Raw genomic sequence first — 25,761 nt, forward strand, 5'->3', positions numbered from 1 at the left:
ATACATACCAAACTCGAGCCTGCACTCCCCACGCATCAGGAACTACCAGGGACACACACATTCCCCATGCATTCCTATGGGAGGGCAGGCCAGCCATACTACACACACGCACTTTCACTCTGGGACCCAGGGAAAAGTGCGCAGAGACCCAAAAATTACTAACACAGGGCAAATAAAAGCAAAAAGATTAGGGGGGAACCCGCCCTAAGGGCCAAGTCCAACAGATATTATATGAACTTCGCTAGGAATCTATGTGCGAGGCTAAGTGATACACAGCGTTACGCCTACAACCCACAAGGGGCCGGCCGCGTTCTGTAGTGCAAAGTGTGGCATACTCCGGTCCTTTGGGGAGGGTAGACCGCAGTGTTCACCTTCATAACAAACAGGCAACTAGCCCGAACTCAACAATCGGCCCAACAGGGCCCAGGAACCCACAAAGTAGTGGAGAGAAGTGAGAAAAGGATAGGCGAAAAGAAATGAGCAAAGAGAGAAGAGGAGGGAAATCACAGTGAGAGCAAGATTAGTGTGTGCAGGGGATGGGAGGTCAGGGTATTCAGGCCAACCCAGGGTCGGCAGCGATGGGGTCGCAATGCAGGAGGGCAGCTATGGAAGCAGTCTGTCCGGGTCCGGGGGGATAACAGCATCTTCAAAAAGGCGCAGCGTTCTTAATTTAGTGGGCATGTGGCGGGCATGTTCAACAGTACAGAGGATTTTAATTAAAGGTTGCCAAACAGCCTTCAAGCGTATATCGCGTGCCTCAGGTTTTTTCCAATACAAGGCTATAAGCTGCTTGGCTGCTCCCAACATTTGAAGCGCCAAAGTCCAATCGCTCCTGGTGAGCGCCTTCAGGCCAGCAGGTTTAATGCCTAGTAAGATCGTGCTCATGGCTTCAGGCAAAGGGAACCCCAGCACCTTCCTGATGTGGCTAAGGACCTCTTTCCTGAATAGAGTCAGCAACGGGCATGCCCACCAGATATGAATAAAGTCCCCCGACGCGGACCGGCATCTCCAGCACAAGGGGGAAGATGTGGGGGAACATCTTGTGAAGACGTTAGGGCATTTAGTACCACTGAGTCATGAGCTTATAGGCATTCTCCCGCTGCGGGATGCTACGGTACACTTTAGGGATATCCTGCTATAGGCTGCTCCACTGCGCAGGGGAGATGTCCGTGTCTGACATTGCTTGCCATCTGCTTTGATAGGGGTGGGAAGGCAGCGTCTGTGGATGGTGCAGAATCTGGTAGACCTGGGAGATAAGCCCTTTTCATGCAATGGGATATCAGGCTAGGCGCTCAAAGGGGTTGAAGGCCTGATGCATTCCTTCCTCAGACACCCAATGTCTCAACTGGGCATATTGTAGCCCTGCCGTCAATGGGACTCGGAATTCTTCCCTACATTGAGCAAAGGATTTAAGCACACCCTCCTCGAATAGGTCTGTAATCACCCTGCAGTCCTCTCGTGTCCATTTGGCAAAGGCCCATGTGCGATATGCTGGTGGGAAGGATGGATTTCCCTCTATCGGGGTATGCGGCAAAGGAAATGTTGTGAGGCCTCTGCGCACAGCTACTTTATCTCATATGTCCAGGAACGTCCTTGTGGGTATCACAACATAGGCTCTCTTATGACGCGCATCCCGATGATGCCAGACAAGGTCCTAGATGGTGCGCCCTGCCACTGCCCGGTCCATGTGCAGCCATCCCTTCTCACTCTCTGTTACCCCCCATTCCACCACAAACCGGAGACACAAGACCCAGTAATAATCCACTAGGTTGGGACATGCCAGTCCCCCCCTATCTCTCGGCGCCATCAGAAGCTTCTGTAAAAACCGGGGTCGCATCCCGCCCCAAATAAAGTTTGTGAGGTTGCGCTGGAGGCTTCGTATATAATGTAGCGGAATGGGCGTGGGGAGGCATTGAAAGAGATATAAGATTTTGGGGAGGACCGATATCTTGACGTCGTTGAGCCTGCCCAGCCACAACAGCACCAGGGGCCGCCACCCCTGCAAGTCCTCGTGCACCGACCTGCGACAGTCCCGCCAATTGGCTTGTGTCCACGTGTCAAGAGAGGGAGCCACTTGAAGGCAAAGGTAGCGAATGGACTGGGAAGCCCAGTGGTATGGCGCTAGGCTCTCCAGAAGGGGGATCTCCTCCTTCGGAATGGTAAGATTGAGAGCCCAGGACTTGCTGTGATTAATTTTGAGGCCGGAGGCCCATTCAAAAAGGCACAGCACTGTATGGAGGGCAGGGAAGGACTCCTGGGGCATATTAGGGTGAGGATAAAATCATCCGCGAACAACGCCACCTTATTCGCACGTCCCCTCATGGGTATGCCATGTATATCGGGCGCCTGACGAATCATCTCTGCCAGTGGTTCCACCACTAGGGGAAATAATAAAGGCGAGAGGGGGCACCCTTGCCCAGTACCCCTATGAATGGTGAACGGCTCCGTGAGCTATCCATTGATCCGAATCCTAGCCTGTGGGGCAAGATATGGCGCCATGATTCGAGCGATCATGCTCCGGCCTAACCCAACCTTACAGAGAACCGGACGCAGGAAGGTCCAATCCCCCCGGTCGAACGCCTTCTCTGCATCTAGCGATAGAAGGCAGGCCTGAAACCCCCAGTGATGCGCCTTTCCCACTAGATGTGTATGTTTGCGCACATTGTCCGCTCCCTGCCGATTGCGAATAAAGCCAACCTGGTCCGGATCCACCAGGCCAGCATATAGGGGTCCAGACGCTTTGCCAAGAGTTTGGTGTAGATTTTGAAGTCAGTGTTTAGTAGGGCAATGGGGCGGTACGACGCACACTGCGCGGGATCCTTCCCTGGCTTCAAGATCAATGCTATCTCCGCCATACCAATATCCTGGGATGGTCTCTCTGTGTCAGTAAATGAGTTATACAGTCTTAAAAGATAAGGCCAAAGCTGTGACTGGAACATACGATAGAAGGATAAGGGCAGACCATCCGGTCCCGGAGTCTTCCCAAGGGGAAGATCGCTCATACCTGCTGTTACCTCTTCTTGGGTGACGGGGCCTTCCAGGGTCTCTGCTTGGTGCGGGTGCAGCGCCGTCCCTGTATATTTACTCAGAACGTCCGCCACTACATCTGGGGATGGCGGCTCCTCCTTATACAGTGCAGAATAATAGGCCCGGAACACCTCGCGTTTGTCCCTCTCCAAGGTGGCCCTCGTCCCGTCTGGGAGCTGGACATTCGCTATATGAGCCTTGGCCGCACGCGCCCGCAGTCTCCTCGCTAGCAGTTTGGCCACCTTGTCCCCTCCCTCATGGTACTTTTGCTTCAAGGCCAGCAGAGATTTTTCCGCTCTGTTAGTGCTCAAAAGCCGAAGCTGCCCTCTAAGGTTAGCAAGCCGCCTCCTGGACGCCAGTGAGATGTTGCCCTGGTCCCTTTGTTCCTGTAGCTTTATGGCCTTTGCCAGGCTATCTTCTAAAGACCGAGCCTCGCGCGCCCTTGCAATCGAAAGAGTGGTTATATGGCCTCGTATTGTTGCCTTGAAGGCGTCCCACACCACAGGGAAAGGCGTCTCCAGTAGATCGTTAATATTGAAGTAGGAATCAATGGCAGTTCTAATACTTTCTATATCCGCCCAGTCTCGGAGGACACCTGGCGGCATGCACCACTTTGTTTCACGAGTAGAGCAAGCGGCCGGGTCCTGCAGGAGCAACTCGACATGCACATGACTTGATAGCGAAATATCAGACATGGAGGCTCCCAACATGTCGCGCAGTAGAGCGTGGGAGATAAATAAATAATCAATCCAGGAGTACGAGCGATGGGCGTGAGAGTAAAACGAGTCCCTCAACCACAGGGAATGATAGCGCCACACATCAAACAGCCCCAGCATGGCCCCAGCTCCACTGAACAAAACATCACTACGGTCCGTTTTCGGGTCCCAGACGAAGTTAAAATCCCCCCTCAGGATCAGCAAAGGGTCCTCTTGCGGGACGTGTTCTTTCAGGAGTGTCTGGAGATACCGATCCTGCATCTGGTTGGGTGCATACACATTACACAGAGTGAAGATGCGCCGTCCAATCCCCACACTCACTCTAAGAAAGCGCCCATCCCCGCTCCTGAAGGGTTTGGCCTCCCCCCCCTTATGTCAGACCTGCACAATATTGCTACACCTGCTGTCTTAGTGTCTGCCGCAGCCTAAAATTGGAGGGGATGTCTAGAGTGCGCCATGCGTCCTATATCAGCCTGCAAAAGGTGGGTTTCCTGCAAAAATATGATGTCTGGGCTCTGTTGCAGGAGATAACGCCACGTCTGGCGCCGCTTATTTGGGGAGTTCAGGCCCTTGACATTAAGCATTAAAACTTTTAAGGGCCGGGGCAAGTTAGCTGTCATAGTGTGATCCAGTCAGGTCTCACCCACGCCTCGCCCTCCCATCCCTTCAGCAGCATATACCCGCAGGGAAGGTCCCCCACCCTACCCCACGCTAGGCGCCGCTGTTGCATATCCCCCAACCCCACGCACACTAAGAAGGGGAGAGAGAAAGAAATAGGAAGCAATGAAAAGCAAAGAGAAGAGAGGTATAGAAGAGAGAAGCAGTGAACCAATAGTGGCCAACCGTGCCAAGTCCATCTGTTCCCGTCACCGAGCATCCTACACCATAGGGTTCATATAAGCCCAGGGATGTCACTCCCTCAGGAATCAGCTGGGATAGGGGTGCAGTCGACCTTGAATCCGTCGTGTAGAAGAGTCCCGGCGTCCCCCACCCCAAAAGGAAGGAGCCAGGGTGCAGGTCGAGGCGGCATACGACCAGCAGTCCCGAGAGTGAGGATGCATCTCGAGGAATGCTTCTCATTCCAGTGGTTACGGGCGTGCAGTCCATCATGGGGTCGGAGGGTGCGAGCTAAGATCTCCCTTGTCCCCCTCAAGGGAATCGTATGTGGGCAATAATGTCCTGCTTGGCCTAGGAGGCAGACTGCTCATCTATTAGCGGCGAGCTCCGGGGGCACGACACAGTAGTCCAGGATGACTTGGCAGGCACGCGTTCCTGGCGACGAGGTCGCAAAGGGCTGGTTGGCGGAGATGTCAGGATGCAAAGTATTTGGGCCGCCTCCCTGTAGGTTCACACCACCCGGCGTTTGGACTCCCATTGGCAGAGAGTAACATTTGTCTAAAATCTACTAAATCGACAGTAGCCACCCACTTCCAGGAACGGAACCACACCCCCAGCCAATTGAGATACTGCATCCTAGAAATGGTACCAATCTTGCCAGGAAGAGACAATGCCCAGACGAGACGAGAATTACATTGGATACACCGTTTGTCTGCAGTACAGCCCAAGGGGCTCAATGAACGCTTAGAATTCAGTTGTTATCTATAATTTAACTATCTAGGTGGACTGTTCCCCGCATGAACTTTAATTTAATTTAATTTCAGCATGATCGTCAAAACGAGGTATCTGCACACTCCGCCATTGTGATTTATCGTTTTTCATTTTTGTATTAACCAGCGCAATCAGTATTGTTTGTACACATGGAATCAACTATTCCCCCCTTTCAGCACATCCCCTGCTGACGTGCACCATTGCATGTTCATCTAACTCAAATGCAAGGGATAAATCATCCCTCTATTCGTTCACTCTACTTTTTTTTTAAAAAGCGTCGGCTCGTCGGCCGGACACCATGGTAGCGCGGCACTCGCCTATCACAGAAGGCCTTGCATATGGAGGAGTCACATGATCACACCTAACCTATTAACACACTTGACTCTGGTGGCAGTCACTCACGGAAGACAGCCGGCCATAACAAAGCACGAGATTTTGTCTACAGTTATTCACCCAGTAAGCTAAAGCACCGCAACTTATCCCATTATCGAATCGAGCACTGCACGCATATATTGTAGAATACTTATTATGGTTTCACACTTTTCGTTAAAGGTCGTTCAGAAAAGTTATACTGGTTGGAACGTAAGCCACCGTACCGATTGTAGGTCAGTCGAGAGCACACAAGATCACTCAATACGAAGACGTTTTACCATGACCCACGAAATTGCACGTTGCCCAACTCACTTTCTCAAGTTTGTAAACGGCATGATTACATTGCACCCGTTTTTTCAACCCATACTACGCTTTTTCACCTTTTTCCTTCGGCATGCTTTACCCCTGGCACAGTCCCACTAGCAAACTGCCCGCAGTCATCCAACGCGTGTTCCATGTAACTAACACGAGCACGAGCATGATGATATAGTTGCGTTAAGCCATAGACATATGAACTGAAAGTGTGTTACACCAGATTACTTTACAGGATTAAGTCCCCTGACCAAGGGCGAATGCTCGAAATGCATTGGGCGGAAGAAAGTTTTACGTCTTGAAAACATTATGAAGTAATAATGTGCAAATTAATGCTTAACAGAAAATAAATCAAATATGGATCAAATTTGAAGAAGTCTTTATTGGAAAGAATCCAAGGAAAATATTCAGTAGAGTGCACTGAAGAGACATCACTCTCGAGGGCAGTGACGCTTGTCCGGCAAATGGGTGCCCCCATTGATACGAAATGCCCATATCTCGAAACTTCTCTGTCACAGGTCGCAACGTCGCTTCAGGGTGTTGGGCGCCAAGACCTGAAAGATTTGGATCTTATGTCCATCGTGACAAAGATCCGGCTTAGCGCGGGCCGCCTTGAAGATAGCTTCCTTTTCAGTGAAGAAATGGACTCTTGTTAAGATGTCAGTAAGGAGACCCGGCCTCCCCGTGGGTAAAGGGACCCTGTGAGCTCTATCCAAAGTCGGTGGAGAAGCATCTTGATCCCCCATATCTCATGAAGGAGTCGCGCCACGTAGGTCATGATATCAGCTCCCTCCGCACTCAGAGGAACCCCCCCGGATACGAAGGTTGTTCCGGCGACTCCTGTTCTCCAAATCTTCCTGTTTTACTTGGAGCTCAATATGCTGTTCATCCAGAGTTGCAAGGCGTTTCCACAAAAGTTCCTGATCCTCTGTGCGGGCATCCACCGTTTTTTCTAGTCCGTCAACACGGTCTCCCAGGTCCGTCACCTCCTGTCGAAGCTCTCTCACACACGAATGTGCCTCAGTGCGCAGGGCGCCAATCTCCGATTTAAGACCGGACAAGAAGGATGTCATAAACGCCTGGGGAACCTCCGTCTGCCGGGGGCGACACTGCACTGGGGGCCGAAGCTCCGGTTTGGTCCCACATCGCCACCACAGTGTTGTCTCTGGAGGTGGCAGCCGGATCCGCCTTACCCCCTGTTGTATCTTACCCATGCCACCCCCCTGCACCCCTGCGCATGGTACCTTCCTTTCCCCTGCGCGTGAACCTTCCCTGAGTTCTCCCCTTCCCATTGGTTCCCTGACATTCCATTCCTTCCCCAGCTGATAACGTTATCACCAACTGTCATCATTGATGTTCCGTTTACCTACGCACCACCACTGTGTGGGGCTGTTATAATAAATCTAACTTCACTCTACTTCAGCATTCAGACTCCTTTGTAACAGTGGCGACGAGGTTTTCAGCGGAACTACAGCCTCACACCGTGGTACAGCTGATGGACATTCACTTTGCTGTAATTGGTAATCTTTCAGTTCATGGGAGAAATCCTTCTCACCTGGGGAATTCCGGTGCCCTCTCTTCATAGGTAACGAAGACGTGGACCGCATAGCTGTCGAGGGTGAAGTGGCCGTGTGTGTCCTTTCGAGATTTGAGCATCTCACAACGACCGGCTGCTGCACCACACGGAGGTAGGAGCGCTGCTGCACTTGTGGGACTCCCCTTCGTGTGTGCCTTCTGAACGTCCTCGACGCCCTTCCCTGGCTGAAGTTTCCTTGGCGCACTTCGATTCCTGTGGGTGGCGTATGCGCTTATGCTGCGCATTCGAAACGGAATTTCCTGTCAGCTGCTTTCGCGCCTGTGATTCCACGCTTCTGCGCATGCCTGGTGACGCGTGACGTCACTGGAACGCAGCGCTGGGGGCCATTTAAAAAAAAAAAATACTTCATTTGAATTAGTTCGTTTCCTTCAAGTCAGTGTTCGAGCCTGGCCCAAGCTCCGATTTCGTTTGACTTTGCGAGATGTGCTTATAAAAAAAGAAAAGTGTCACAAATAACTGAGCAAGCACGTGTTTATCAAAAAAAGTATCACAAATAACAGAGCAAGCACGCACTTAAGCCTAATCTTATTGATTGAAAACTACAGGTTTACCCTTCACAACTATTGTGTACAAAGTGACATTGGAATCTTCGCAGTGTGAATCTTAAGCCTATAATTTATCTACCGTCATGTGTGCTCTCAGTTCCTTGAATCTTTCGCAACCTCAGGCATTTCTACCTCTTAAAGGTGCACCTTGCATGCCTTGGAAAGAGTGGAAAGAGTATTTTGTTAATTACATTGAGACAGTTGAGGATGAGGACTTCACTGCTGTAAAGAAGAAAAAAGTACTTTTGTACTGCTTGGGCCCTGGTGGAGTTAAAACCTACAATAACATTGAGAAGAAGGTAAGAACAGGTGATGATGTTTACCAACATGCCCTAGATGATCTGGACGATCACTTCTCGCCCATTGTGTGTGTTGCTGTTGATCGATACAAATTCTCAAGAAGGAAGCAAGGAAAAGATGAAAGCGTCGAGGATTATGTAGCTGCTCTGAACAACTTGGCCTTGACCTGCAGATTCGGAGCACTGCAGGAAGAGTTTGTGCGTGATCAAATAATTATGCACGCGAGCAACCCCAACATCCAAGATAAACTTTGGGTCAATGGCGAGGCTTCCTTGAAGGAGGTTGTTGCCCTTGTCAAGAAAGCTGAACTTACTGGCAGATGTGCCAAAGCGGTAATTGATGAACCAGCGGAAATAAAAGCTATTAGGTCCTCCAATGCAAGTAAATTCAAACAAAAAGGAAACAGAAAAGATATGAGTCATGAGCATTACAAAAGAAGTGAACCTAGCAGATCGAAGCAGAGCAGTGATAGACGCATTAATACCAGAGAAAATGATTTTCCTGAACTTAAATGTTATCGCTGTGGGTCCCCTACCCATCTAGCCGATTCCAAAAGGTGTCCAGCTCTACATCAAAAATGCTTGTCATGTGGAATGACTGGTCACATCGCTAAGGTTTGCAACAGAAAAATGTACAAACAAAGCAAACAGGTACGACAAATTCATGAAGAGAGTGATTCAACCGAAGACGATTCAGAGTATTCTGACTCCGACAATGTCAGCTATGTTTTTTCTATTGAATATGATGTGTTAGAACTCACGCCGACAAAGAAAAAAAAACCCATGTGTGATGTCAATTTGGGAGGCGTGACAGTCAATCTGATGGCAGACTCTGGTTCTCCCTTCACGATTATCAATGAAAATGTTTGGAAACAATTCACGGATAAAATTGGCTCAACTCTCGAAAAGCCCAAGGTTATCGCTAGAAGCTACACGGGAAACAACATAGAATTCCTAGGAACACGTGATCTGGAATTTGAATTTAAAAACCGGAAAGCAATTTGCCGACTTTATGTTGCAAAAAAAGGCCCCTCTGTCCTTGGCTGGAGTGACCAAGCTGATCTAGGCATCATGCTTGATCCCAATAGTGAAGATCCCGTCTTGTCCATAAATGATTCCTGTAAATTGACAATACAAAAAGACTTCCCCGAAGTGTTCTCAGGTAAAGTTGGTCTTCTCAACAGTTTCGAACACAAAATTGAGCTCAAGGACTCTGCTGTTCCTTGCATTCACAAGGTAAGACATTTACCAGTGTCAGTGAGAAGTGATGTTCAAACTGAACTAAACAGACTTGTCAAGGATGGCATTATAGAAGTTGTGGAATCGGCAGAGTGGGTTTCCCCCTTGGTAGTTGTGAAACGTCCCAACGGGAAAATCAGACTCTGCATCGATCTCAGGGACCTCAATAAGAACATTATTGTTGATCAATATCCTCTACCACGCATATGTGAAATGTTCAGTGCCACCAATGATATGTGTGTATTCTCCATTATTGACCTGAAATCCGCATACCACCAGATCCCTTTGCATGCGGACAGTAAGAAATTCACAACCTTTATCACACCCTTTGGTTGCTATCGGTTTACAAGGGTACCATTTGGCTTGGCCTCTGCCGCAGCACTTTTCCAAAGGGTCATGACATCCATTCTGGAAGATGTTGATGGTATCAGGTTTTTCCAAGATGATATCCTGGTCATGGGCAGCAACCAATCGGAACATGACACACGCCTTAGACAAGTGTTTTGCAAACTGAAAATGCATGGTTTAACTGTAGAATTAGACAAATGTAAAATCTCACAGGACAAAGTGGTTTACCTTGGACACACCATCAGCCGAGAAGGGATCAAACCCAAACAAGGTTTGGTGGATGCCATCCTGAATGCCCCATGTCCCTCAAGCAAAGAGGATGTAAGAGCCTTTCTCGGCTTGACGGAGTATTACTCCAAATTCATAAGGAATTTCTCTGAAAAAACCTACAGCATAAGACAATTACTGAAAAACAAAACCAAATTTGTCTGGTCACCGGACTGTCAGAACACCTTCGTTACCATCAAAAAGGAAATCAGCGAGGCGCCTTTCCTCAAAGGTTTTGACCCCAAAGCGGATATCTACCTAACTACAGATGCAAGCAACAAAGGTATTGGAGGTGTGCTGGCACAGAAGGACTCATCTAACCAAGAATGGGTCGTAGCCTTTGCCTCCAGGTCGCTCACCTCTGCGGAGAAAAAGTACTCTGTCATTGAGCGCGAAATGCTGGCTTGTTCATGGGCGCTCAATTACTTCAGAGCATATGTGTGGGGTTACAAAATCCATCTCCGCACAGACCACAAACCGTTAATCAAGATACTGACTGCCTCTGGTCTACAAAATGCTTCACCAAGACTCAGCAAAATGTCGATCAAGTTGTTGGATTACAACTACTCGGCTGAATATTGGCCAGGGGTGAAAAACAAGATCGCGGATTTCCTCAGCAGACTACCTCTGCCTCACACGGAAAGCATGATCGCTCAAGAAGACGAGGAGAAGGTAGCTCTGCTCTTCAACACTGACCTGGATGGAATATCAGCGGGAGAATGGGGTCAACACATGTCGCGCGACTCCACTCTGCAAATGGTATGCCAATTCATCAACTCCGCATGGCCAGATAAGCGCAACCTGCAGGACAATGTCAAGGTGTACTGGGAAACTAGAAATGAACTCAGTTTGGAAAACGGCGTGTTGTACAGAATGGGTAAAGCCATAGCCCCTGCCACGTTCAGAGACAAAATCTTAAGTTTGTGTCACGTTGGCCACCTTGGCATCACCAAAACTAAGCAACGAGTCAGGGCAAGTTATTGGTGGCCGGGTATTGACAAGCAAATCGAGGTCCAGGTCAGGAACTGTATAGAATGCTGTGACTCGGACAAAACTCTCAGAACTTCAAAAGTCAGTCTCTCTCCGATTCAACCCCCGCAAATGGCTTGGGAGAAATTGGGTTTGGACATTGTGGGGCCCATAGAAGGACATAATGGAGAAATCAAGTACATCTTGGTGGCAATAGATCACTTCTCCAAGTGGCCAGAAATTAAGATCGTAGAGGAAATTGACAGCTCCAAATGTATAGACTTCCTGGACAAGCTCTTTCTCAGTGAAGGTTTACCCAAATCCGTCCTCACCGATAATGGCCGGCAATTCTGTTCTGAGGCATTCAAGTCATTCCTTGCTAGAAACTGTATCACCCACCACACCACCTCAATTTATCATCCAGAAGGAAATGGCCTCACTGAACGTTTCAACCGTGTCTTGAAAGGACATATACAACTATCCAGAAATGCAAACTTAAACTGGGAAGAGGAAATATACAAACTTATCTGGGCATTCAGGATTGCTCCTTGTGCAAGCACACGCACAGCACCATTCATTCTCATGAGAAGCAGACAGCCCATGAGCATTGATCTGGGGTGGATGTCTGAATCCAAACAAATTGAATGGTCACCTGAAAACATAAGGAATAACATCATCAAGGCACAGAAGTACTACAAGGAATGGTATGATTCTAGACACAGCGCAAAAGATCATTCATTCAAGGTTGGCGACCTTGTGAAAGTTCGTTTGGAGAAAAAAGTAAAGAAAGGAGAAAGCAGATTTACCGCCCTGCTTCACATTGTCGAACTGTTTAACAATGCGGCAAGACTCAGTGATGGGAAAGTCTGGCACATGAGCAGACTGGCGAACTATCATCCTAGTGACAAGGCCCAAGCTCATCAGCAGCATGTTACCATTAGCAATGATTTGTGGGTAGATGTCGATAGATTCAGTGTGGATGAAAATAATAGGTCTAGAAACAACAGCACACGTGACCTCCAACCTGACTCTGACTCTGATGATGGTCAATCGACAGATCGGTCTGCAGGTGTCAATCCCAGCACTTCGACTTGTAATCGGAGTTGCCAGGATGACCCTCATTCGGATTCTGAAGTTGCATCTGATGGTCACAGATTCGGTGGTAGGTTCGGCAGATCTGACCTTGACTCTCATTCGGACACCGAATGTGCACCACACTTGCCCGCGGTCTCTGGAAGGTTTGGTAGAACCATCCGTAGACCCAAACGTTTAGATGATTATGTGTGTGACTAACTACCCAACTGTTTATGCACCCACCTGCTTATTGCCACTGAATCCCGTGGCGCTGTTTCCTAAACTCTAAAGAGAGGAAGATGTGTTGTATCTTACCCATGCCACCCCCCTGCACCCCTGCGCATGGTACCTTCCTTTCCCCTGCGCGTGAACCTTCCCTGAGTTCTCCCCTTCCCATTGGTTCCCTGACATTCCATTCCTTCCCCAGCTGATAACGTTATCACCAACTGTCATCATTGATGTTCCGTTTACCTACGCACCACCACTGTGTGGGGCTGTTATAATAAATCTAACTTCACTCTACTTCAGCATTCAGACTCCTTTGTAACACCCCCCTTAGAACGTGTCATTGCTAGGCCAAGAGTTACCCGCGGGCCACCAGGCCGCGTGGTCCATGCGTGCCTGTTCCGATATATAGGTGAAGAGGATTACCACAACTGGGCCTATGGGCAGAGTGTTGCAGACGCTGGGGGCCCACCGCCCCGGGCCAATGGATTCAAGTGGCCTCCTCTGAGGTGCCTAGCCCCCCAAAACGAGTTACCAGAGCCACCCTGACTTCCCCCAGCAACAGGTAATCTAAAAGCTCCCTAGAACCCAGAAACCCAGTTCCAACTAGTCAGTGCCCTGCACCGGTCAGCCGCGCCTCGGAGTCTCTCCCCTACTGTGAGAGATCAAGCTGTCCAGTGTCCCCAGTCCACCTCGCCGAGCAGCCTCAAAGCGGCACTGCGCACACCCTTTGTAATGTGTCCCTTCCCCTGACGCCCAGAGGCAGGGGCACCGCAGGTAACACAGGTGACATAAGCCCCCCAGGTGCAGCAGCGCGAGGAAGCCAGTGTCCTCAGGCCACTTGGCCGGGATGATGGTCAGAATCGGGGGTTGCGCTTGGCTCACTTCACCCTTCACAGGCTGCTCCCAGACTCCGCCGCGCAAGTCCCAGAGGGCAATGTCCACTTACTCTCCTCTCGTCTGGCCAGGCGGAGTAGGGCGCAGGCTGCCTCAGCAACGGTGCCGCACGCCCCCTGGCTTCAGGTCGCCCTGCACGCCAGTCTCAAAATGGCGGGCGGCACCTCTATTGCGGGGTTCTCCTCCCCGTCGTCACCCTGCAGCCAAGTAGTAGCAGCCGCCCGCAGGAACGTTCCGGGCCTCCCAAGCAGTGCAAAAGATGAGGACAGAGGCCTCCAATACGGCACAGGACTTCAGGGGCAGCCGCGTACAGAGTCCGGTGCCCCCAGGCTGCCCAATGGGGGAATACAAAGTGGCCGTGGGAGCGCGCGGCCAGCCTCGCCGCTCACCTGGAACCCCTCAGGGCTCTGCCGCGGGGTCCAATGGATCTGGAAGAGAGGGTCTGCAATCCCTGTAGTCGGGGACCCCGCCGCCGATACTCCTCTCTCAGGGCTCAGCAGGGCAGACGCAGAGTGTCTTCCAGCAGCCCAGACGCGGGCCGCCAAGCCGCCAGTTCGCCCGTCGCAGCCCTCTCCAGCCACCAACGAGCAGGGGTCCCGCCACCACCGCTCTGTGCAGCTCACCACTATTCCGGGCCAGGGGGGCTCACTGTCCCCAGGGGGTCGCCTCCGAAAGCTAGAGCCGGGCCTTCACCACGCGGCTTCCCCGCTCCGCAGGCCACAGTTAGGCGCCACAGGGACTCACCAAGCGCGGGACGGATGGTGCGGGCTCCACCGCCGCCGGGGCCCCCAGGTTGTCACCAGCCCGGCCTCCGCTGCCACCTCCCCGCCTCCTCCAGACGCGGCGTTGCTCCTCGATCCAAGGTCACAGGGTGCTCCAGGGGCTGGCAAGTTGATGCGCGGGCACCGGTGGAGTATACTCAAGATTGCAGCCCTCGCCTCTGGGCCTCCGACCTCTTCGTCGCCCGCCCAGGGAATCTCTGCGGGTCAAAGGTCTGCTGCTCAACAGGTGCCTCTGACCGCCGCGAACAGCATCCACTCTCGGGGGGTCAGGTTCAGCACCCCAGCTCTGCTCAAATAGCTTCTAATGGTGGCGTAGTACCGGAGCTCCCCAGCGAGATGTCTTACCGCATCACTGGCAAGACCACGCCCCCTACACCCATAGTTTTTAATGCTAAGCCTGAACTACTAAGTTAGTCAGACTAGGCTTTGCTTGAAAAAATAAAGCATCCTTGAGGCAGGCACTAACTTTGAAAAATATTTTTATTTCTCCAAACATTACAAACATTGCATGTGTGCTGCACTGAACAGCACACTTTCAATGTCTGGCACAGGATTTTGTACTTCAAAGGTAGGCTTCCAGTACAAACCATATGCTAGACATCATAAAAAAACTCTTCGCCGTGGTGGAAAGGTTGTGCATAGTCCTGGGTAGCTTGTTTGTGAACCAATGCAGGCAAAGAGAGCAGCAGCAGGTCATTTTTAGGCCACAGTGTACCAGACAGCGCCTCTGTCTAGTTTGCTAAAGAAATCTTGGGGATTTTCAGGAATTTGACCTAGTAATGCATTCCACCCATTGATCACCATTGGCTTTGTGGTTTGTAACTCAAATTATTGGGCTTTCTATTGGCTGGCTTTATTTGCTCAAGGCTTGCAACGTTCATTTTGTCCCTCCCATTACCTAAACCGTGTTTAAAGTATTCTCCATGATCTCCCTTCCTGTAAACAGGCCTTTAAATCTTGTTCTTATCTTGTCACATTTCCTGTGCACTCAAAGACTGAAAAAATGTCAGGAGCTGTCTTCTGAGGGCGCTTGTTTACTTTTATTTCTTTGACTTTAAAGTGAGAGGATTTATGTGACAATCTTGCTGGATACTGCAGGTAGGAAGGAGTTTTTTTTCTAGTACAAGACAACATTTAAATGAACTGTGTAAGTATTTCAGAATATATCAGAATTAGGAGCACAAATGAAGCAAACTGTTATTTCTGAAGTGTGTTGGAAACAAATTCTTTAATATGAAAACGAATCTCCAAGCACTCAATAATAGATCATATGTCGATGTAGTGGTATCAGCTGTTCTTTTATTGCAGTATCCCATTCTATTCCTCACATTTGGACTTTCCACTTGCCTAATTGCCAACACATGTTTCGTCAAAGCTGTTTATTGTGATAGCAAACTTCCTCAAGGCTCATTCACAAAGTATACGGGCATGGTCTTCATATTCAGGATATCTAGCAAATCCAATTGAATTGAATCTGGTAATTATAGCAAATAGATTAGCTCTATATCACAGCGTAAATATCTCAGTATTCTAGAATATAAACCTGATAAGGGTATGAGGTATCAGAATGACAGTGACTCAATACACGATGGGACTACTCCCCAAGGAGATTTTGATCTTGTCTCATACCCTTATTTGGTATATATTCTAGAATACTGGGATTTGATTCTATTGGATTTACTAGATATCCTGAACATGATGACCATGCCCGTATACTTTGTGAATGAGCCCCGAGAAAGTGTGCTCTCACAATAAACAGCTTAGACGAAACACGTGTTCGCCATTGGGCAAGTGGAAAGTCCGAGAGTGAGGATTAGAATTGGATACTGCAAAATAAGAACAGTTGATACCACGACTTCGACATATGATCTATTATTGAGTGCTCGGAGATATTTTTGAATTCAACTCGGAAAATGTTTCCCTTCTTCCACCAGAGCACCATACACACATAGACAAATAAAATACGGACTTTTAGGCATAACTACTGACCACATAGATTTTGATGTGTGCGCCAAAATACCTAGCACCATTCTGTTTGTCTGAAATTCTTTAATATGATCAAAACTAAATCATTACACTAGGTTATGCAATGTGCACACATTTTCGTTTGTACACTGTGTTGTTTTATTAGTAAAATTGTATCTCTGTGCAAATGCAATGGTAATTTCAATTTAAAGTTTGTGGTCTGTGCTGGCCGTGCGCTTTCAAACAATGCATACTCCACTCTACACCAATAAACTCTACTCCACATCACTGTACTCTACTCTGCACCACTCCATTTTACACCACGCCACTGCACTCTGCACCAGCCCACTCAATGCCACTGCACTCCGTGCCACTTCACGCTATACCTCTCTAATCTACCCTGTATCACTTTACTCTATGCCAATGCACTCTTCACCACTATACTCTACACCACTGCACTCTACACCACTCCAGTCTAGGCCACACCAATCCACTCTGCAGAACTCCACTCTACACCACTGTACTCTATGCCACTCTGCAACACTGCACTTTAGGCCACTGCAATCTATGCCAATAGATGCAACGCAAAGGCACTTTACCCAGTAACACTCAACTCTCTGCCCCTGCACTCTACGCCAATCTACTGTACACCAGCTAATCTACTCTGCATCACTGTACTCTATGCCACTGTCTACATCACTTTACTCTAGGCCATTACACTGTATATCACACAACGCAACTGCACTCTACCCTGCACCACTCCACTCTACGCCACTTCAATCTACTCTGAAACAATCTACTGTATGCCACTGCACTATGTGCTACTCCACTCTATGCCACTGCACTCTGTGCCAATCTACTCTATGCCACTGCACTTTACGTCACTCTACTCTGCTCCCCTCTACTCTGTGGCACTCCACTCTAATCCACTCTACTATGCACCACTGTAATATATGCCACTGCATTCTACGACAGTGAATTGAATGCCCCTGCACTTTATGCCACTATACTGTAACACTGTATGCCAATGCACTCTACACTGGTCCCATCTACTGTATGCCACTCCAGTGTACGCGACTACACACTGTGCCATTGCAGTTAATGACACTCTCTGCCACTCCCCTGCCACTCCCCTCTACTCTTTGCCATTCCACTCTAGGACACTCCACACCACTTTCCTTTATGCCACTAACTGTTAGCCATGGTGAACAGCATCCACGCTGGAATACAACATGGCTAAAATACACTGGCAAAGCCAATAGCTCTTGCATAGGTGAGACATATTGGCTTTGCCAATGCTTGTTAGTAAATATGTCTCTGTACTGCTTTATCTCCTTTGCTGCACAACGCAGCGCAGCAACTTTAGTTGCTCCGCTGTGTTGAACAAAAAACGTATAAATCTGAGCCACATCTGAAATGGTGTGGTGCAAGAAACACATCTGGACAACTGTGTTGTAATGGCCAAGTACCATTTCAAGAGTAAATCTAATTAAAGAGGACTTTTTCATTGAGCCTCTGTCAATATTTTATTCCTGTTTCACCCTTCTGTAATGCATCACTTACTTATAACTCCTATGTCTCTCTCTTAACCCTGAAACAGGCTACTGCCTCATACAGTTCTAGCAAAACAAATGTAAAAATACTGGAACAGTAGAAACTTACCTCTACACGTGCTAGGGGATCTGGGGGGTATCGTATGTTTTGTTGTGGTGGAAGAAAGACCTGCAATCTGACCGAGTCCCTGGCCGTGGGCTGGCTTGCAATCAGGTGGCTTATTTCTTGAGACTGAATTAAAAAGACAATAATAGAATCAAGTCAGCAAATTAGACTGTAGGTCATGTAACAGGTGTATATATTCTTGATATCTTGTTGCAGTGTTATAGAATCCCCTTGGATACTGCAAAATAGGATACTACAAAAAGCTTTAGCTTTTTAGTGAATATCAAGAAACTCATACAGATTTCGATTCCAGTGAGCCATGATGTTCTTGCTTGTTCTGGTGTTGATTACCGATATTCTCATATCCGAAATTAATAAAGGCAGCTGCTGTGTACTGGCTGATATGGATCTCTTAGCTTTGATGAAAAATTTTCAGCATAAACCTCAGTACAGAGTTTTACATTCGGTACTGAGATGGCCTATATATTTTTGGCTGACCTTGTATGCTTTAGAGTGTTAGATGGTATTGAACCAAAACTTGACTATAATGGGGAATTAGTCAAGTTTCCTCACTCTTACCAGTTATTGCCAACATTTTGTAGCAGTTTTGACCTTCTTAGGTCTTGTCAGTAAGGTACAGTTTGAGTCCTGTGGCACAGTGAGCACAAGACCTAGATCTAGGCGTACCCATTGCGGTTAGAGTGTCTTCTGAAACAAACAACAAGGTAATGCAAGAAATGCTTGCATTAATCTCAACCCCCGGAGATTGTTCAGTCACATTCCAGTCCACTGTTTTACAGGACTACACCACTCTAGACAGAGCCCTTCAAATCAATTGGTGGTCCTGGTCCAATGGGAACACTCCGGGCTGAAGTGCCAGGCCAGGACCCTTCAAGACCGGAATACAAGGAAGCCACAGGACGCAAACCATACCTCACTGATAAAGGCACAAGTAGGCTTAAACAGGTCTTGTGTGCTTATGTTCCCATTCTGAAGGAACCTGCGCTGGAAGTTCAGGCTGGATTGTTCTTACTGGAGCGGGGCCAAGGCTGATTTGCATATGACTGGTCTTGGTCTAGAGTGGCATAGAGGGTTAAAAAACTGGACTGTAATGACTACTGTTTTTCACCCACTTGTGGTTTAAGCGATCACAAGTGGTTAAGAATATTTAAAGTAGAACATCCAATAGTTGTGTTTGGTGATTTTTTGCACTGCGAGCAAAAGGTATGCCCAGATGTGGGTCCGAGTCTCTGTGACACTGGAAGTAAGCTTGGAACACTGACAGATTATTGGAACCAAAAATATTGCGTGGATAGACTATCACGTCAAAAATATTGAGGACCAAAATATCAAGAAGGTAAGTGCACATAAGTAAGTATAGATTTACTATTCTTAACTCCACATCTACGTACCTTGAAGATATATATATATCCAGGGGCGTAACACAGGCCCCCGCAGCCCACGCATTGCGGGGGGGGGCCCCGCGCTCCAGGGGCCCCCACGCTCCAGGGGGCCCTCACTTCATCATTGATTGAATGGTGCGCAGTGCGCACAGCACTCCCCCGGCATTTTAATAAATTAGATCATGATGCGCAAGGCATGCACCAGGGGGCCCCCCGGCCCGTCGCCCGGGCCTCAGAGGCTCACGAATCCTTAATTAAAAGGTGCGTGCCGTACGCACACTCGGACGGGCCTCAGAGGCTCACCCACTCTTCATTAATAAAATAGGGCACAACTTTTTCTGCGCAGGCAGGGGCCCCAGCCGAGCCTCTTATAACTGGAGTGTGGGCCCGGCCGGGGCCTCTGAGGCTCGTCGTTTGAGTGTTCTCCGGGGTGGGCAGAGCTGGTAACCAATGCCTGCCCTGGCCTGATTGAATTTGCCATGACGTGCGCACGCAATTAAAAGTGTGCTGCGTCACAGCGTGAGACTGAGGTGCGCCTTCCCAGGACCCAGCCACGCTCCTACTGGAGTTCTGGACTTTTATTTAGGTCCAGAGGTGTCAGGGACAACACCCGAAGACCCCTGAGTTCTACCTGTCTCGGTGCACAAATAAACAGAAACACGGGCTTCTCGATGGTGGCGTCAAAGACCAAAGGTTTATTACTGCAGGGACACAGAAGTCACAGAAACTACACACAGGCAGATTCTAGGAGCCTGTTCGATTTGCACTTAGTTGGTTGCTCCTTAAATACAAATTTTTTAGCTGGGGGCAACATTCCCCACATACTAGTACGTCTCTTAAACTTTATGTCCTAAACAATAAATATTTGGCGTTAAACAGGGATCGTCAACAATTTTCTGATGTCAAAACATTACGAATGAGAGGTTCCCACTGTTCGATCATAATCCCATGTCATCTTTTCATTCAAGAGCCGGACCGCCTCATCGTAAATTTCGTTACCTCCCCCTAATAAAGGCCCAGAAGGAAAGGAGCAGAGCCAGGTGCAGAAGATAGAAAAGCAGGATAAGAGATGTTCGTGGGTTGTAAATGGGCAAGGCTACCAACTTCGGCCGCCTAATCATGATCAGGCCAACGAGCACGGGAACCAGTATAGCAGGACTGGCCTCAGGCAGAGGAGGCAGCTTTTGCCGAGTCATGCGGCCACAGCGTTTCTGTCCTAAGGTGCACGTGTCACTAGCAAGGTGAATCGCCGGCCAAAGCCTACGTGTCCTTAAGTGAAATGAGGTGATCAGAGGTCACTGTGTGTCCATTGACTATGTGAGGGCAAGAATACAAGATGGATGCCATAATCTAAAATGGATGCCATCGGTGCACCGGAAATGTGCTCGTAACAGGAGTGCTCTTGCTCGTAGCATAGCGAAAACACCAGGATGTACTATATGGATCATTTACGGTTCACTGGTACCGAGATTATGGATTTACGACAATGTCGAAAACACGGGTTCGAATCGTCACGGAACCTCAGACCCTCCTTTTGCCCTTACATAGGCAATTACTCAGTCTATGTCAGAGTCTATCTCGATGTTCATTAGGTCAGTGATATGTTGTTGCAGCATTATCCTTTCTTGCACTTTGTCTCCAAACACAGGCGGTTTTCTAAAACAGGTTGCAGCACAGAGGCTACACAAAGCAGGACCACATTGGATAATGAGGCAGCACGAGAATAGGAACACTAAGATAATACCAACGACCATCAGAACCTTCCATCCCCATGCTGATAGTAGAGTCCCAAGCCATTCCATTAATGACCAATTTCCCTTGTCTACGTGAATAGAGTCGGAAATCTTGTGTAGCTTAGAGATTGCTTCATACACTGTCGGAGCATTATTGGGGATATAAACACAGCAGCTCGATTGGATCATTCGATCTGGAAGTATTACATCAAGAACCATACGGTTCTGTAACGTCATGAGACGATCCGCCTGGAGCTCAGCTGTTAAATTACTAAGGGCACCAGCAGTTTCTGTAATAGTAGACTCAACTACCCGTGTTAGCTGACGTAGATTTCTACTATTGGCCATAGGCCCCCAGAACGGAAGGAAACCTTTGAAAAAGTCCTCGGCTTCCTGACCAGCGGTATCTTCTTTGCTGAAAACACCTCTTGCTACTCTGGTCTTGTGGTAATCTGGGGAAGCAGTGTATGTCGGAGGCAACAGTCGAGCAATATAGCATGAACCTGATAAGTCAGCAGGCAACCATGTATATGCCCTATCGACAGATGAAGTAGGTACCCTTAGCAGTTAGGAAAGGCAGGGGAAGAGTTTGGTGGATATATGTAAGTTTCAACACAGTCACTCTTCCCCAGCCGAGCTCTTGGATTTCTCCCATTACCTTGCAAACAGACTTGACCTCGGTGAGGTACGACCCAAACTGGAGTGGAGCTCTTACGCTTGCTTTCACCCACACTAATGCTATACTCCGTAGAATTCCAACTCAGATAAACCCGTAGCTCATCCTTAGGATAAGATGGGGTGTTATTGACGTCTTTAATCATGTCAATGATACCCTTGATCAAGGCTTTATTAGCGGAGTTATACTTGGTGGAACGTGGAGGACGCGGGGGATAGGTCTCGAGGGCATAAACAAATATAGTCTGAAAGGCCCGAAATGATCCATTATAGCTGAAAGGCAAGACCAGATAGGGAATGCCTTTATCCATGGTGTGTGGTATCAAACCACATACCCAGCAGTCTGTTGTGTTAACTACCAGTTGGTGTTGATGCAAGAGTTGTACAAAAGTGTTATTTATGAATTCTGAGCGTCGAGCTTGCTCATGTTCGGGGAATGAATGAAAGGAATGAAAAGAAGCAACAGTAGGAGTAACAAGGTCAGGAGGAGGTACTGTAGTCATTATTGGTGCAAAAATTAAGTAAATCCCAAAGACTATTCCACCCACCAACGTTATTAAAATAATCAAAAACGTAATAGCACATTGCATCAGAAAACATTTGTTATGTAGAATTTTGGATAATCTGTTTCTGCGAACATAAATTACATTCTCTCGGTGCAGCTCAGGAAGCTCCATCTTCTACAACCGCTCGCGACCACTGATGATATGTACGTAGTTGAAAATGCCTCTATCAGCCCTGGGAGTTCCCAGAACTAACAGAAAGACCGACCCTGTGTCTGGCCCCCGCAGATTCAACTAGGCACAAAGCCACGACCCTACGGCGACCCAGACGGCAAGGCAATAAGAACAACAAAAAATACACAGGGAAATACAAAATTTTCAGCAAGCTTCCTGGCTGGAGGCAATATATCAGAGCAAAATATAAAAATAGGCAGTTTCCTGCTTTATTTGTCCTTGGAATGAGATCGAAGGTTGTATCTCAGTTTTCCTGGCGTAGTTTGATCCGGGAATAGTCTGTTCTCAGCAGGAGTAACAATGTTCGAGTTCACAGAGGACAAGTGTTCGCTTGATGCAGTGTTCTCGTCAGTGATCAAAGAAGCAGCTTCCGAAGGACAGTCAGAGTTCGGTGAATCAGTTATCAGTTCTGCATCACTGAAAGGAATGTATCTAGGAACAGGTTCTGTATCAGAGGCACCAATTCCTTGCCTAACCCAGTTGTCATAAGGAAGTGGAAGGGGTACACGCTTAGTATGGGCCGCGTGGACCCAGTTTTTCCGTCCAGCCACACGTACAGCAGTCCTTGTTGCCAACAGCACTTGGAAGGGACCCACGAATTTGGGTTCGAGGTTCCTTGTCCGTCCAAAATTTCTGATGACGATGTAGTCACCGGGTTTCAGCTGATGACCTGGACTTTCCGGAGGCTTTGGCAATTCATCGAAAACCTGTTGGTGAATGAGACTCAATTTAGCAGTCAAGTCAAAAAGGTAATCAATTAGCATTGGGTATTCCAGCTGTTTAAACTCCTTAGGTCTTGGTACCCCCCAAATATTAGCAGGGCGACCGAACACAATCTCGTAGGGGCTGAGCCCTACTCGGGAATGCACAGTCGCTCTTGTAGATAACAGGGCCAAAGGTAGTGCGTCTGGCCAAGACAAGCCCGTGGAGGCTTGTATCTTGGCTAGTTTCAGCTTGAGGGTACCATTGTACCCTTCAACCAAACCAGCTGACTGAGGGTGATTCGCACTGTGAAATTTCTGCCTTATCCCTAGGCCCGTACACACACTCTGCATAACTTTCCCTACGAATTCACTCCCATTATCCGACCATACAATCCGTGGCATACCATACCTGGGGAAGTATTCTTTTAGGAGGATTTTGGCAGTGGACAAGGCAGTATTATCTTTTAGTGGATATGCTTCAATCCATCTTGAGAAAGCACAGACTACCACTAGGACATATTTAAGGTTGTTACATCGATCCATGTGAATGAAATCCAACTAAATCACTTCAAAGGGGCAGGAAGGAGGAGCGAAGTGACCAGTAGGTGTGGGGGTTCCCTTGCCAGGATTATGCATCAGGCATATCAGGCAGTTTCTCACCACTCTTTCTGCACATTTACTAATTCCATCATTCTTCCAGACTGGAGCCAACATCTTACAAATCCCTTTAGAACTGATGTGCGCTGCTCCATGCGCCATCGTTACCACCGCAAGCACATACGCATCAGGCAACATCCAACGCTGCTGTTCCGACAAATCGATCCAACATCCACTCTAGTCCAATTTACCCGTTTTCTCTTTCCATGCAAGCTTTTCCTCTTCAGTCGCTTCATCCTGAATCACTTTCACACTTTCTACTGTGTCCTCACACATTCCCGATTCAGCAACCCACCTTGCAGACGTTGCCACATACATCCCACTCATCGTATTCCTAGCTGTCTGTTTAGCTGTCTTGTCAGCAAAAGCATTTCCACGACCAACATCATCCGTGATTGCTCGATGAGCACTGCACTTCACAATCGCAACTTCTATTGGTAAGGTTAGAGCTTCCAACAAGTCATTGACTAGCTGACCATGCTGGATCTTAGTCCCATGAGACGTAATAAAACCTCTTTCCTTCCACAATCGACCAAAACTATGCGCTACGCCGAACGCGTACTGACTATCTGTGAACACATTCACTCTCTTTCCCTTAGCTAAAACACACGCTCTAGTCAATGCAATTAATTCTGCAGCTTGGGCAGAATTCTGACTCACTCTTGCAGTCTCCACAATCGTACTCAAAGTTGTTACTGCGTTGGCAGCTGTTACATCACCATTCTCCAATTTAAAACAAGACCCGTCAACATACAACGTGCCATCTGGGTCTGACAACGGAGTGTCTTTAAGATCAATCCGTCCTTTTGTCTCCTCCTCAGTTCTAAAACAACAGTCATGTGGTTCAGAATCACTCGACTCCTGACTAGTCGGCAACAGTGTTGCTGGATTCAATACATTGCATCTTTTAATCTGAATATGACTTGCTAACAGTGTCAACTCATAGCCTGATAATCTAGCACTGGTAAGATGCTGTGTCTTTGTTCGGTTCATGAGTGTATCCACGGCATGTGGAACCATGACCACTAGCATGTTGTTCATAACCAAACCAGCAGATTGTCGAATGGACACTGCAGCTGCTGCTGTAGCTCTCAAGCAACTTGGCAACGCTCTGGCTACCGGATCTAATGTTGATGAGAAATACGCACAAGGGCGTTGTTTATCACCAAATCGTTGCGTCAGAACACTCAATGCACAACCTTCTCTCTCGTGAACATAGAGTGTAAATGGCTTACTGTAGTCAGGTGTTCCCAACACCGGAGCTGAACACAGTGCATTTCGTAACTCAGAAAAGCTCTGCTGACATTCGGCAGACCATGGTACCGGACTCGGAACACCTTTCCCAGTCAAGGCCACCAATGGTTTTGCCAAAAGCGAAAAATTTGGGATCCATTGCCTACAGTATGAGGTGATACCTAAAAAAGCACGCACTTCTCTCTGTGTGTTAGGAACATTCATTTGCGTAATTGCTTTTATTCTCTCTGGGGTCAACCTTCTTCCCTCCTTTGACAAGAGATGACCTAGGTAGGTCACTTCTTGACAACAATATTGCATTTTGGAAGGTGACACCTTGTGATTTAAATCAGACAAATGATGCAGTAGAGAAATTGTAGCTGCTTTGCAAGTTTCCTTGTCATCGGCAGCCACTAGAAGATCATCTACATATTGCACCAAGGCAGAACCAGGAGGAAGTACAAAAGAATCTAACTGACTTTTTAATGCCTGACTGTAAATGGATGGGCTTTCACAATAGCCTTGTGGAGCACGTTTAAACCTGAAGCTTCGGCTTCCTAGAGAGAATCCGAAAATGTCTCTGCTTTCTTCAGCTATCGGAATGCTGAAAAAGGCATTCTTCAAGTCGATCACGGAAAACCATGTGGCTGAGGCAGGAATCAACGTTAATAATGCAGTAATGTCTGGAACCACAGGAAACTGTGGAACCACAATTTTG

The 25,761-nt window shown here is 48.1% G+C and overlaps 1 protein-coding gene across 1 annotated transcript in view; it reads right to left on the reverse strand.

The window, feature by feature from the left end:
• LKAAEAR1 (LKAAEAR motif containing 1) overlaps positions 1 to 25,761 on the reverse strand; it is a 96,103-nt gene that overhangs the window by 41,056 nt on the left and 29,286 nt on the right. Inside the window, exon 2 of the mRNA XM_086929063.1 lies at positions 17,905 to 18,027. Coding sequence (XP_086785189.1) covers positions 17,905 to 18,027 — 123 coding nt within the window. The remainder of the gene's footprint in view (positions 1 to 17,904; positions 18,028 to 25,761) is intronic.

This window comes from Lissotriton vulgaris, chromosome 7 (assembly GCF_964263255.1).
Source record: "Lissotriton vulgaris chromosome 7, aLisVul1.2, whole genome shotgun sequence".
Lineage (NCBI taxonomy): Eukaryota > Metazoa > Chordata > Amphibia > Caudata > Salamandridae > Lissotriton > Lissotriton vulgaris.